The following is a 15,768-nucleotide window of genomic DNA, read 5'->3' on the forward strand; positions in this document are numbered from 1 at the left end:
CATGCTTGGTGACTTTAATATAAATTTCCTGCCCTCATCTGATAATGATAATTCAACTAATTTTATGCAATTAATATATTCATATGGTTTCCATTCGATTATTAATAAACCTACTAGAACTAATTTGTATTCATCAACTCAGATTGACAAAATCTTTCCAACGTGCATAATAACAAAACTATCGGGGGAATATTATGTTCTGAATTTTCTGATCACCTCCCAATATTTTTAACCTGTGAATGCCAACTATGTTACCCTAAATCATTTGATGAGTATTTTTATCGCAAAGAATCTAAAAATAATATAGAATTACTGAAACAAGATTTATTTCTAGAGCGATGGACAGATGTCTACAATGAAGACGACGTCAATACTGCATATAATCACCCTTATTACAAATTACAATACTACTATGATAAGAATATCCCTGTAAGCAAAGTAAAAAACAAACGAAGTAAACCCAAGAAACCTTGGATACCGAAAGGTTTATTGAAATCCATACAAACACGGAATCGCCTCTATAAACGACACATACACAATCCAGCTCACAATAACTTAAATACATATAAGATATACCGGTATCGCAATAAATTAACAGAATTAATCCGTTTCTCGCGTAGATTATATTTTTCTGATAGAATAAAAAAGGCCAGTTCAAATACTAACGCGACTTGGAAAATCATCAAAGAGGTTAAGGGAACAAGGACAGATCCCCCACCCACCGATAATATGACTCTAAATGGTACTAAAATAGATGATCAAAGTCTTTATGCAAACTCATTTAATTTATTTTTTACGAATATCGGACCTGAACTCGCCAGCAAAATTAACTGCCCCAGTGCTCAATTTTCAGACTTTTCCGAACAAAATCAAGAATCTATTTTATTAAACCCAACAAACCCCAATGAAATTATTAACATTATCCGATCTCTTAACAACTCAAAATCTCATGGTTGTGATATAATAAGTATGTCTCTTCTGAAGGAAATAATCTACCCACTTGCCATGACTTTAACTCATATATTTAATCACTCGTTATCACAAGGCGTATCCCTTACAAAAATGTCCTGTGGTAATTCCTGTGGTACCTGATCTTACCACACAAAATACCACAGGAATATAATGTACCACAGCAACTTGTGTGGTAATGTCACTAGACTCCTGTGGTAATGTCAACGGCTGGCTATGGTAACTTTGTATTTCCTGTGGTACTTGATGGTACCACACAAAATACTACAGGAATATTTAGTACCACAGCAACTCGTGTGGTAATGTCACTAGACTCCTGTGGTAATGTCAACGGCTGGCTGTGGTAACTTTGTATTTCCTGTGGTACTTGATGTTACCACACAAAATATCACAGAAATATTTATTACCACAGGAACTCTTGAAATATTAACTCGACTCATGTGGTATAATGTCAAAGGCTGGCTGTGGTAACTTTGTATTTCCTATGGTACCTGATGTTACCACACGAAATACCACATGAATATTTAGTACCACAGCAACTCGTGTGGTAATGTCACTAGACTCCTGTGGTAATGTCAACGGCTGGCTGTGGTAACTTTGTATTTTCTGTGGTACCTGATCTTACCACACAAAATACTACAGGAGTGTTATGTACCACAGCAACTCGTGTGGTAATGTCACTAGACTCGTGTGGTAATGTCAATGGCTGGCTATGGTAACTTTGTATTTCGTGTAGTACCTGATTTTACCACACAAAATACCACAGGAATATTATGTACCACAGCAACTTGTGTGGTAATGTCACTAGACTCGCGTGGTAATGTCAAAGGCTGGCTGTGGTAACTTTGTATTTCCTATGGTACCTGATGTTACCACACGAAATACCACAGGAACTCTTGAAATATTAACTCGACTCCTGTGGTATAATGTCAAAGGCTGGCTGTTGTAACTTTGTATTTCCTGTGGTACCTGATGTTACCACACGAAATACAACAGGAATATTATGTACCACAGCAACTCGTGTGGTAATGTTACTAGACTCCTGTGGCAATGTCAACGGCTGGCTGTGGTAAGTTGATATTTCCTGTGGTACCTGATTTTACCACACAAAATACCACAGGAATATTATGTACCACACGACTCGGTGGTAATGTCACTAGACTCCTGTGGTATAATGTCAACGGCTGGCTGTGGTAAGTTGATATTTTCTGTGGTACCTGATTTTACCACACAAAATACCACAGGAATATTATGTACCATAAGACTCGTGTGGTAATGTCACTAGACTCCTGTAGTATAATGTCAAAGGCTGGCTGTGGTAACTTTGTATTTCCTGTGGTACCTGATGTTACCACACAAAATAGAGAGCGAGATCTTTATTTTCAATTTCCTATTCCCAACGGCGCATTTCCACCATTACTTTGCAATTTCACCAGATTTGTCTTCCTTTAAAACCCAGAGTATGGAGGGAAAGGTTAGATTTACACCAGGAAAAACGAATTTTAAGTGTATTCCAAAGCAAGAATTTAAAAAAATGGGGCAGGATCGCAGAGTTTACCATACCAGGCCAAGTTTGATACATATGGCTCAGACTGTAGTCCCACACAACCACTCTTGTGTGGGGAAATACAAATAGTCGGTCTGCAGAAAATGATTAACTTTGCTGCTCTGGACAGCTAGCTGCTGGAGCTACTTTAAAGATCATCATTTTGACCAGGAGGTGAGTAATACAATTACACATAATTCAAGACAGAATGGTGTTTGCTTTCTGTACAAAATAGGAAATTTGGTTAGTAAATCTTACTCTTATAAATTTGGTTCATGAAAAAATGAAAACCGATCGCATTTGATGAAGGTGTACTGCATCTAGACAGTAGGTCTACATAATTATAATCATCTATATTCTGTGTACAAAAGGCTTATCATTGGAAGTGAAATAATAAACATGAATCTTAATTAGTAATTAAGAGAATGGGATTACTAGTACAGACGTACTGTCAGTAGTCTAATCCACACATAGCTGCATTACTATCCTGGTTGTGTACTTCCAAGCTGTGTTATTGATTCTCAACATTTCAAACACTACTGTACAAAACTCAACTGATATCACTCAAAATCGGTACTTTAGTGACAATTGATGACACCTAAATAGCAGTAAAATACAATTTTGTCAACTTACCGATGTTAAAAAGAATAATTTAAAAATTCAAACTGTAAGTCTACTGTCATATAGCCGATCGGCATGATTGTGTGAGGATCGTCCGCGAAAATTTTGAGAAAGTTTTTTTTTTTCTTCTGCGGGTTTTGGGTTCCTGATCCGTCTACTTCCATGGGTTGTCCGTCTTCCCTTGGATTTATCGCTCAAAACTTAAAAGTCTCTGTAGACTACAAAGTAAATGTAAAATTATTGCGGAACCCGTTTTTCGCATCGCCAACGTGCGGATCGGAAATCAGAATCTTCAGCGAAAATGCGGACGATCCTTTTTTTTGCGGGCATCTCGATCACGTCATGAATTTGTGAGGGATACAAGTAATTGTAGTTTTTAGATGAATTTCATTTGTACAGTTATATGCCATGTTCAACTCTTAATTTTCGCTGGATTTATTTTGAGAGCATAATAGAATACTACAACGTGCTTATTTTTGTATTTGTTTTTTTAATTTTTCAGGGTATCTTCGGCTGCTGGAAAGTCATCAACGTGGACTGTGTGGCACTGGCATGCTTGTCTTCTGGTGTACATGCAGACATGCAGTCTTAATTTGTAAGACTGAACTGTCCAAAATACATCAAGGAAATGCAAGACATGAGTGAGAGTGTGAGACCCATACTGGGTAAATGTTCATCGGTATGGGATTTCTATATTAAATGGAAAGCATTTCAAAATGATGTAAATTATGCCGATCAACAAGCATTCAACAAGTACTTCCAGGTCGCCACGCCCTGTCATAATCACCTTACGTTCGGTCGGAATGAATCTGAGAAATAAATCTTCAATACACATCTTTGTACCAAGGCAATCTCGACGAACATAAATTGAATTAACTTACAGCGTAATAAAATATTTACATATATCCTATATCTGTGTGTGAATATATCTTCATAACTTTATTTCTCTACACTTTTTGTCATGACAGCTCATTGCTGGTATAGTTGATGCCAGTATTGTGTAACACTTTATAGATGTGTATTCATGTATCTATAGCTTTTTTTTAGTATTCATTTAAATGCATCTGAAGACTATTCATGTTTGATAATTGACATCTTTTGACACTTGACAGATAGACCATAGCTGCAAGTGCTATTAATTAACACTTTTAACACTGTTATGGATGTAAACTTATTTTTGTATTGTATACCTTTAATTGCCTTCACATGTATTCATTCATATACATGTGGTATTACCACAGGACATTTTTATAAGGGATTCCCTGATTTATTCAAAACAGCTAAAGTCAATCCAATTTTTAAAAAAAACGATCCCCATGAAATTTGCAATTATCGCCCCATTTCTTTACTTCCAAGTATATCAAAAGTCTTAGAAAAAAATGTTTATATTAGGCTATACAAATTTATCAACAAACACAATATACTTAATTCAAATCAATATGGTTTCAGGAAAAATTACTCAACTGACCTAGCATTAATTCAAATTTATGACAAAATTACAAGCGCCAAGGCTAACAAAGAACATGTTATTGGCATATTCTGTGACCTGAGTAAAGCGTTTGATACGCTCAAGTACGCTATCCTACTTTCCAAACTCAGTCATTACGGGATTCGGGGTCAATCACTCTTATGGTTTAAAGATTATTTAACAAACAGAAGACAATATGTTGCATTCAATGGGTATAATTCTGATTCCCTATTAGTCAAATGTGGTGTCCCTCAACGCTCCATTCTGTGCCCTCTTTTGTTTCTGCTCTATGTCAACGACATTATCAATACATCCTCCCTTCTTTCTTTTGTTCTATCTGCTGACGACACAAATATCTTTTGTTTTCACAAAGACCTTAACTCATTAAAAAATATCTTATTAAACTGGTTTAAGTCCAATAAACTTTCTCTTAATATAAAAAAGACTCATTTTATGTATTTCAAACATTATTCTCACAATAGGGACCCACCAGTATATATTAAGATCGACGATATGCCAATAGAGAGGAAAACTAAGTCCACATGTTTGGGTGTAATTATAGATGAAGCTTCGACATGGAATGAGCATCTACTCCAGTGACGTTACAATGAGCATTTCCAAAAGCATTGGGATACTTTCCATGTTAAAGTTTCTTCTACCCCATGCAACCTTATTCTTATTATATAATACGCTACTGCTCCCATACATCACATATTGCAACATCGTATTGGATAATTGCGGTTCGACCAAATCCAATTCTATTTTTGAATTACAAAAGAGAGCTATCCGTATTTGTACACGATCACATTATTTGGCTCACACTGACCCCTTATTCTCTAAACTTAGAACACTAAATCTTTTTGATTTAAATACTATTCAAGTTGCAGTTATTATGTTCAAGTATATTGATAAACAATTTCCACCATCCTTTGATAACATGTTTAGTTTCAATTTTTCTGTTCATTCCTACCCCACTCGCATATCTAGAAATTTCCATCTAACTAACCCAAAATTATTAATAACGCACAAATCTATTAGACATTGTGGTCCGGATATTTGGAATAATTTTCCCAACATCAAATCTTGTTCAACCCTCTATTCCTTGAAAGCAACACTTAAACGAGAAATAATACAATCATATGTGCCAAACGCTCCAAATTAGTATACCAATATAGCTTTGTCTGAAACCAATGATTTAATATTACTTTTACTCAACTGCCGTCTGCTGCAACCGCACCTGCAATTGCACCGCGCCCACTTGGCTCCTCAAATCAATCCACGAAATATTTTTCATATCAATCAAACTAGGAAAAGGTTGGATATTGTTTTTTGGTCGAAAATATGTCAAACTTATACACACTTAAATTGCAACGTAATCAGTACATGTGTAGTTTGCTTTTATTTCATTATTCATGGCTATTCCAATATACCAAGTAAATGGCCTTTAAAAAGAGTGTTTGGAACATGCAACTTATGTACATGTGCACCATTACAATAACAATTACTGCTCTTTCTGTCTTCCAATGACCGTCTCCATGCAGTTACATTAGTACACAAATACCTTTATTGATGATGCCTTTGCTTTCCATGTAGAGTAGAACTCCTCACGTAAATCCCCTCCATCGAGTGTCAAGACAGTCGAGTGTGGCATAGAACACAGTGCCTCTGATAGGTTTTGTGACGAGGCTGGTGTGGGACACTTGTGATCCTCAAGCTTGAGGGTCTCGACCTGCATTCATGGTGGATATAGTTAACCAGTACGTCTTGAATAGATATATCTCATTTACTAATTTCTCACTGTATTCTTACATTTTACACAAGTTCCATTAATTACATACTTGCATTCAAGATAACATTCTAAACAAATGATGAAATAGTTTTTTATTTTCAAAATCAATTCTCGTCTATTCAGAAAAAAGAACTTATTAAAGTGTCAATCGAAAGGATAATTTACTAAAAGTGATGTTTTTAAATTCTATATGTATTCTTTAGAGGCGTTGCAACCTGTTTGCATTTACAAGTCAAATTCCTACTTATACTGAAATTAATGATACCCAGAAATATGCATGTGCTATTAATGCATTAAAGGTACTCATAACTGTCGATTTCATGTGCACAAGACGCCCTAAATCAGGAGGTTTGTTGCTATGGTACAGTTTGGTAAGTTCAAGCCTACGTTAAAATTGGTTCCTCAAAACAATCTATAAAATATTTTTCATATCAATCAAAGTAGGAAAAGGTTGGATAATGTTTAGTGGTCGAAAAAATGTCAAACTTATACACACTTAAATTTCAATCTAATCAGTACATGTGTAGTTTGCTTTCATTTCATTATTCATGGCTATTCCAATATACCAAGTAAATGGCCTTTAAAAAGAGTGTTTGGAAAATGCAACTTATATACATGTGCACCATGCAATATAACCATTACTGATCTTTCTGTCTACCAATGACCGTCACTATATGCAGATACATTAGTACACACATACCTTTATGGATGATGCCTTTGCTTTCAATGTAGAGTAGAACTCCTCACGTAAATCCCCTTCATAGAGTCTCAAGTCAGTCAAGTGTGGCATAGAACACAGTGCCTCTGATAGGTGATGTGACGAGGCGGGTGTGGGACACTGGTGTTTAGTCAGGTCGAGAGTCTGGACCTGCATTCATGGTGAATATAATTAACCAGTACGCCTGAATAGATATATCTTATTTACTAATTTCTCACTGTCTTCTTACATTTTACACAAATTCCAATAGTTACATACTTGCATTCAAGATAACATTCTAAACAAATGATGAAATAGTTTTTTATTTTGAAATCCAATTCTTGTCCATTCAGAAAAAAGAACACATTAAAGTGTCTATCGACATTATAATAAAGAACGATTGTTTTAAATTATATATATATTCTTTAGAAGGATTGCAATCTGTTTGCATTTATAAGTCATATTCCTACTTACACTGAAATTAATAATACCCAGAAATATGCATTTGCTATTAATGCCTTGAAGGTTATCATAACTCTTGATTTCATGTGAACAACACCCCCTAAATCAGGAGATTTGTTCCTATGGTACAGTATGGTTAGTTCAAGCCTACATTAAAATTGGCTCCTCAAAACAATCTATGAAATATTTTTCATATCAATCAAACTAGGAAAAGGTTGGATATTGTTTAGTGGTCGAAAAAATGTCAAACTTATACACACTTAAATTTCAATGTAATCAGTACATGTGTAGTATGCTTTCATTTCATTATTCATGGCTATTCCAATATACCAAGTAAATGGCCTTTATAAAGAGTGTTTGGAAAATGCAACTTATATACAGGTGCACCATGGCATATAACCATTACTGATCTTTCTGTCTACCAATGACCGACACCATATGCAGTTACATTAGTACACAAATACCTTCATGGATGATGCGTTTGCTTTCCATGTAGAGTAGAACTCCTCACGTAAATCCCCTCCATCGAGTGTCAAGTCAGTCAAGTGTGGCATAGAACACAGTGCCTCTGATAGGTGATGTGACGAGGCGGGTGTGGGACACTGGTGTTTAGTCAGGTCGAGAGTCTGGACCTGCATTCATGGTGAATATAATTAACCAGTACGCCTGAATAGATATATCTTATTTACTAATTTCTCACTGTCTTCTTACATTTTACACAAATTCCAATAGTTACATACTTGCATTCAAGATAACATTCTAAACAAATGATGAAATAGTTTTCATTTTCAAATTCAATTCTTGTCTATTAAGAAAAAAGAACACATTAAATTGTCTATCGACAGGATAATAAAGAACGATTGTTTTAAATTCTATATGTACTCTTTAGAGGGATTGCAATCTGTTTGCATATATAAGTCATATTCCTACTTACACTGAAATTAAAAATACCCAGAAATATGCATTTGCTGTTGATGCATTAAAGGTTTTTATAACTCTCGATTTTATGTGCACAAGACGCCCTAAATACTAAGAGTGATTGTTTTAAATTCTATATATATTCTTTAGAGAGATTGCAATCTGTTTGCATTTATAAGTCATATTCCTACTTACACTGAAATTAATAATATCCAGAAATATGCATTTGCTATTAATGCATTAAATGTTCTCATAACTCTCGATTTCATGTGAACAACACCCCCTAAATCAGGAGATTTGTTCCTATGGTACAGTTTGGTAAGTTCAAGCCTACATTAAAATTGGCTCCTCAAAACAATCTATGAAATATTTTACATATCAATCAAAGTAGGAAAAGGTTGGATATTGTTTAGTGGTCGAAAAAATGTCAAACTTATACACACTTAAATTTCAATGTAATCAGTACATGTGTAGTTTGCTTTCATTTCATTATTCATGGCTATTCCAATATACCAGGTAAATGGCCTTTAAAAAGAGTGTTTGGAAAATGCAACTTATATACATGTGCACCATGCACTATAACCATTACTGATCTTTCTGTCTACCAATGACCATCACTATATGCAGATACATTAGTACAGGCATACCTTTATGGATGATGCCTTTGCTTTCAATGTAGAGTAGAACTCCTCACGTAAATCCCCTTTATAGAGTCTCAAGTCAGTCAAGTGTGGCATAGAACACAGTGCCTCTGATAGGTGATGTGATGAGGCTGGTGTGGGACACTGGTGATTAGTCAGATCGAGAGTCTGGACCTGCATTCATGGTGAATATAGTTAACAAGTACGTCTTGAACAGATATATCTTATTTACTAATTTCACACTGTCTTCTTACATTTTACACAAATTCCAATAGTTACATACTTGCATTCAAGATAACATTCTAAACAAATGATGAAATAGTTTTTTTTTTCAAATCCATTTCTTGTCTATTCAGAAAAAGAACACATTAAATTGTCTATCGACAGGATAATAAAGAACGATTGTTTTAAATTCTATATGTACTCTTTAGAGGGATTGCAATCTGTTTGCATTCATAAGTCATATTCCTACTTACACTGAAATTAATAATACCCAGAAATATGCATTTGCTATTAATGCCTTGAAGGTTCTTATAACTCTTGATTTAATGTGAACAACACCCCCTAAATCAGGAGATTTGTTCCTATGGTACAGTTTGGTAAGTTCAAGCCTACATTAAAATTGGCTCCTCAAAACAATCTATGAAATATTTTTCATATCAATCAAAGTAGGAAAAGGTTGGATAATGTTTAGTGGTCGAAAAAATGTCAAACTTATACACACTTAAATTTCAATGTAATCAGTACATGTGTAGTTTGCTTTCATTTCATTATTCATGGCTATTCCAATATACCAAGTAAATGGCCTTTAAAAAGAGTGTTTGGAAAATGCAACTTATATACATGTGCACCATAGCATTTAACCATTACTGATCTTTCTGTCTACCAATGACCGTCACTATATGCAGATAGATTAGTACACACATACCTTTATGGATGATGCCTTTGCTTTCAAAGTAGAGTAGAACTCCTCACGTAAATCCCCTTTATAGAGTCTCAAGTCAGTCAAGTGTGGCATAGAACACAGTGCCTCTGATAGGTGTTGTGACGAGGTTGGTGTGGGACACTGGTGATTAGTCAGCTTGAGAGTCTGGACCTGCATTCATGGTGAATATAGTTAACCAGTACGTCTTGAATAGATATACCTTATTTACTAATTTCACACTGTTTTCTTACATTTTACACAAATTCCAATAGTTACATACTTGCATTCAAGATAACATTCTAAACAAATGATGAAATAGTTTTCATTTTCAAATCCATTTCTTGTCTATTCAGAAAAAGAACACATTAAATTGTCTAGCGACAGGATAATAAAGAACGATTGTTTTAAATTCTATATGTACTCTTTAGAGGGATTGCAATCTGTTTGCATTTATAAGTCATATTCCTACTTACACTGAAATTAATAATACCCAGAAATATGCATTTGCTATTAATGCCTTGAAGGTTCTCATAACTCTTGATTTCATGTGAACACCACACCCTAAATCAGGAGATTTTTTCCTATGGTACAGTTTGGTAAGTTCAAGCCTACATTAAAATTGGCTCCTCAAAACAATCTATGAAATATTTTTCATATCAATCAAAATAGGAAAAGGTTAGATATTGTTTAGTGGTCGAAAAAATGTCAAACTTATACACACTTAAATTTCAATGTAATCAGTACATGCGTAGTTTGCTTTAATTTCATTATTCATGGCTATTTCAATATACCAAGTAAATGGCCTTTATAAAGAGTGTTTGGAAAATGCAAAGTATATACATGTGCACCATGCAATATAACCATTACTGATCTTTCTTTCTACCAATGACCGTCACTATATGCAGATACATTAGTACACACATACCTTTATGGATGATGCCTTTGCTTTCAATGTAGAGTAGAACTCCTCACGTAAATCCCCTTCATAGAGTCTCAAGTCAGTCAAGTGTGGCATAGAACACAGTGCCTCTGATAGGTAATGTGATGAGGCTGGTGTGGGACACTCGTGATCAATCAGCTTGAGAGTCTGGACCTGCATTCATGGTGAATATAGTTAACAAGTACGTCTTGAATAGATATATCTTATTTACTAATTTCACACTGTCTTCTTACATTTTACACAAATTCCAATAGTTACATACTTGCATTCAAGATAACATTCTAAACAAATGATGAAATAGTTTTCATTTTCAAATTCAATTCTTTTCTATTAAGAAAAAAAAACACATTAAATTGTCTATCGACAGGATAATAAAGAACGATTGTTTTAAATTCTATATGTACTCTTTAGAGGGATTGCAATCTGTTTGCATTCATAAGTCATATTCCTACTTACACTGAAATTAATAATACCGAGAAATATGCATTTGCTATTAATGCCTTGAAGGTTCTCATAACTATTGATTTAATGTGAACAACACCCCCTAAATCAGGAGATTTGTTCCTATGGTACAGTTTGGTAAGTTCAAGCCTACATTAAAATTGGCTCCTCAAAACAATCTATGAAATATTTTTCATATCAATCAAAGTAGGAAAAGGTTGGATAATGTTTAGTGGTCGAAAAAATGTCAAACTTATACACACTTAAATTTCAATGTAATCAGTACATGTGTAGTTTGCTTTCATTTCATTATTCATGGCTATTCCAATATACCAAGTAAATGGCCTTTAAAAAGAGTGTTTGGAAAATGCAAAGTATATACATGTGCACCATGCACTATAACCATTACTGATCTTTCTGTCTACCAATGACCATCACTATATGCAGATACATTAGTACAGGCATACCTTTATGGATGATGCCTTTGCTTTCAATGTAGAGTAGAACTCCTCACGTAAATCCCCTTTATAGAGTCTCAAGTCAGTCAAGTGTGGCATAGAACACAGTGCCTCTGATAGGTGATGTGATGAGGCTGGTGTGGGACACTGGTGATTAGTCAGATCGAGAGTCTGGACCTGCATTCATGGTGAATATAGTTAACAAGTACGTCTTGAACAGATATATCTTATTTACTAATTTCACACTGTCTTCTTACATTTTACACAAATTCCAATAGTTACATACTTGCATTCAAGATAACATTCTAAACAAATGATGAAATAGTTTTTTTTTTCAAATCCATTTCTTGTCTATTCAGAAAAAGAACACATTAAATTGTCTATCGACAGGATAATAAAGAACGATTGTTTTAAATTCTATATGTACTCTTTAGAGGGATTGCAATCTGTTTGCATTCATAAGTCATATTCCTACTTACACTGAAATTAATAATACCCAGAAATATGCATTTGCTATTAATGCCTTGAAGGTTCTTATAACTCTTGATTTAATGTGAACAACACCCCCTAAATCAGGAGATTTGTTCCTATGGTACAGTTTGGTAAGTTCAAGCCTACATTAAAATTGGCTCCTCAAAACAATCTATGAAATATTTTTCATATCAATCAAAGTAGGAAAAGGTTGGATAATGTTTAGTGGTCGAAAAAATGTCAAACTTATACACACTTAAATTTCAATGTAATCAGTACATGTGTAGTTTGCTTTCATTTCATTATTCATGGCTATTCCAATATACCAAGTAAATGGCCTTTAAAAAGAGTGTTTGGAAAATGCAACTTATATACATGTGCACCATGCAATATAACCATTACTGATCTTTCTGTCTACCAATGACCGTCACTATATGCAGATACATTAGTACACACATACCTTTATGGATGATGCCTTTGCTTTCAAAGTAGAGTAGAACTCCTCACGTAAATCCCCTTTATAGAGTCTCAAGTCAGTCAAGTGTGGCATAGAACACAGTGCCTCTGATAGGTGTTGTGACGAGGTTGGTGTGGGACACTGGTGATTAGTCAGCTTGAGAGTCTGGACCTGCATTCATGGTGAATATAGTTAACCAGTACGTCTTGAATAGATATACCTTATTTACTAATTTCACACTGTCTTCTTACATTTTACACAAATTCCAATAGTTACATACTTGCATTCAAGATAACATTCTAAACAAATGATGAAATAGTTTTCATTTTCAAATCCATTTCTTGTCTATTCAGAAAAAGAACACATTAAATTGTCTAGCGACAGGATAATAAAGAACGATTGTTTTAAATTCTATATGTACTCTTTAGAGGGATTGCAATCTGTTTGCATTCATAAGTCATATTCCTACTTACACTGAAATTAATAATACCCAGAAATATGCATTTGCTATTAATGCCTTGAAGGTTCTCATAACTCTTGATTTAATGTGAACAACACCCCCTAAATCAGGAGATTTGTTCCTATGGTACAGTTTGGTAAGTTCAAGCCTACATTAAAATTGGCTCCTCAAAACAATCTATGAAATATTTTTCATATCAATCAAAGTAGGAAAAGGTTGGATAATGTTTAGTGGTCGAAAAAATGTCAAACTTATACACACTTAAATTTCAATGTAATCAGTACATGTGTAGTTTGCTTTCATTTCATTATTCATGGCTATTCCAATATACCAAGTAAATGGCCTTTAAAAAGAGTGTTTGGAAAATGCAAAGTATATATGTGCACCATAAAATATAACCATTACTGATCTTTCTGTCTACCAATGACCATCACTATATGCAGATACATTAGTACACACATACCTTTTTGGATGATGCCTTTGCTTTCAATGTAGAGTAGAACTCCTCACGTAAATCTCCTCCATCGAGTGTCAAGTCAGTCAAGTGTGGCATAGAACACAGTGCCTCTGATAGGTGTTGTGACGAGGCTGGTGTGGGACACTGGTGATTAGTCAGCTTGAGAGTCTGGACCTGCATTCATGGTGAATATAGTTAACCAGTACGTCTTGAATAGATATACCTTATTTACTAATTTCACACTGTCTTCTTACATTTTACACAAATTCCAATAGTTACATACTTGCATTCAAGATAACATTCTAAACAAATGATGAAATAGTTTTCATTTTCAAATTCAATTCTTGTCTATTCAGAAAAAAAAACCCATTAAATTGTCTATCGACATGATAATAAAGAACGATTGTTTTAAATTCTATATGTACTCTTTAGAGGGATTGCAATCTGTTTGCATTCATAAGTCATATTCCTACTTACACTGAAATTAATAACAAATACTAAGTGTGATTGTTTTAAATTATATATGTATTCTTTAGAGGGATTACAATCGGTTTGCATTCATAAGTCATATTCCTACTTACACTGAAATTAATAATACCCAGAAATATGCATTTGCTATTAATCCCTTGAAGGTTCTCATAATTCTTGATTTCATGTGAACAACACCCCCTAAATCAGGAGATTTGTTCCTATGGTACAGTTTGGTAAGTTCAAGCCTACATTAAAATTGGCTCCTCAAAACAATCTATGAAATATTTTTCATTTCAATCAAAGTAGGAAAAGGTTGGATAATGTTTAGTGGTCGAAAAAATGTCAAACTTATACACACTTAAATTTCAATGTAATCAGTACATGTGTAGTTTGCTTTCATTTCATTATTCATGGCTATTCCAATATACCAAGTAAATGGCCTTTAAAAAGAGTGTTTGGAAAATGCAACTTATATACATGTGCACCATGCAATATAACCATTACTGATCTTTCTGTCTACCAATGACCGTCACTATATGCAGATACTTTAGTACACACATACCTTTATGGATGATGCCTTTGCTTTCAATGTAGAGTAGAACTCCTCACGTAAATCCCCTTTATAGAGTCTCAAGTCAGTCAAGTGTGGCATAGAACACAGTGCTTCTGATAGGTGATGTGATGAGGCTGGTGTGTGACACTCGTGATTAGTCAGCTTGAGAGTCTGGACCTGCATTCATGGTGAATATAGTCAACAAGTACGTCTTGAATAGATACATCTTATTTACTCATTTCACACTGTATTCTTACATTTTACACAAATTCCATTAATTACATACTTGCATTCAAGATAACATTCTAAACAAATGATGAAATAGTTTTTATTTTCAAATTCAATTCTTGTCTATTCAGAAAAAAAGAACACATTAATGTGTCTATCGACATGATAATAAAGAACGATTGTTTTAAATTAAATATGTACTCTTTAGAGGGATTGCAATCTGTTTGCATTTATAGGTCATATTCCTACTTACCATGAAATTAACAATACCCAGAAATATGCATTTGCTGTTAATGCATTAAAGGTTTTTATAACTCTCGATGTTATGTGCACAAGACGCCCTAATCACTAAGAGTGATTGTTTTAAATTATAAATGTATTCTTTAGAGGAATTACAATCTGTTTGCATTTATAAGTCATATTCCTACTAACACTGAAATTAATAATACCCAGAAATATGCATTTGCTATTAATGCCTTGAAGGTTCTCATAACTCTTGATTTCATGTGAACAACAACCCCTAAATCAGGAGATTTGTTCCTATGGTACAGTTTGGTAAGTTCAAGCCTACATTAAAATTGGCTCTTCAAAACAATCTATGAAATATTTTTCATATCAATCAAACTAGGAAAAGGTTGGATATTGTTTAGTGGTCGAAAAAATGTCAAACTTATACACACTTAAGTTTCAATGTAATCAGTACATGCGAAGTTTGCTTTAATATCATTATTCATGGCTATTTCAATATACCAAGTAAATGGCCTTTAAAAAGAGTGTTTGGAAAATGCAACTTATA

The 15,768-nt window shown here is 34.1% G+C and overlaps 1 protein-coding gene across 1 annotated transcript in view; it reads right to left on the minus strand.

The window, feature by feature from the left end:
• Nucleotides 1-6,150: 6,150 nt before the first annotated feature.
• LOC105447146 (NACHT, LRR and PYD domains-containing protein 12-like) overlaps nt 6,151-15,768 on the minus strand; it is a 39,575-nt gene continuing 29,957 nt past the window's right edge. Inside the window, exons 11-16 of the mRNA XM_030978745.1 lie at nt 13,727-13,894; nt 12,807-12,974; nt 10,040-10,207; nt 8,017-8,184; nt 7,094-7,261; nt 6,151-6,333 (exon numbers count right to left, since the gene is read on the minus strand). Of these exons, the coding sequence (XP_030834605.1) occupies nt 6,151-6,333; nt 7,094-7,261; nt 8,017-8,184; nt 10,040-10,207; nt 12,807-12,974; nt 13,727-13,894 (1,023 nt within the window). The remainder of the gene's footprint in view (nt 6,334-7,093; nt 7,262-8,016; nt 8,185-10,039; nt 10,208-12,806; nt 12,975-13,726; nt 13,895-15,768) is intronic.

The sequence above is a fragment of the Strongylocentrotus purpuratus genome, unplaced genomic scaffold (genome assembly GCF_000002235.5).
Source record: "Strongylocentrotus purpuratus isolate Spur 01 unplaced genomic scaffold, Spur_5.0 spur5_scaffold_1, whole genome shotgun sequence".
NCBI lineage: Eukaryota > Metazoa > Echinodermata > Echinoidea > Camarodonta > Strongylocentrotidae > Strongylocentrotus > Strongylocentrotus purpuratus.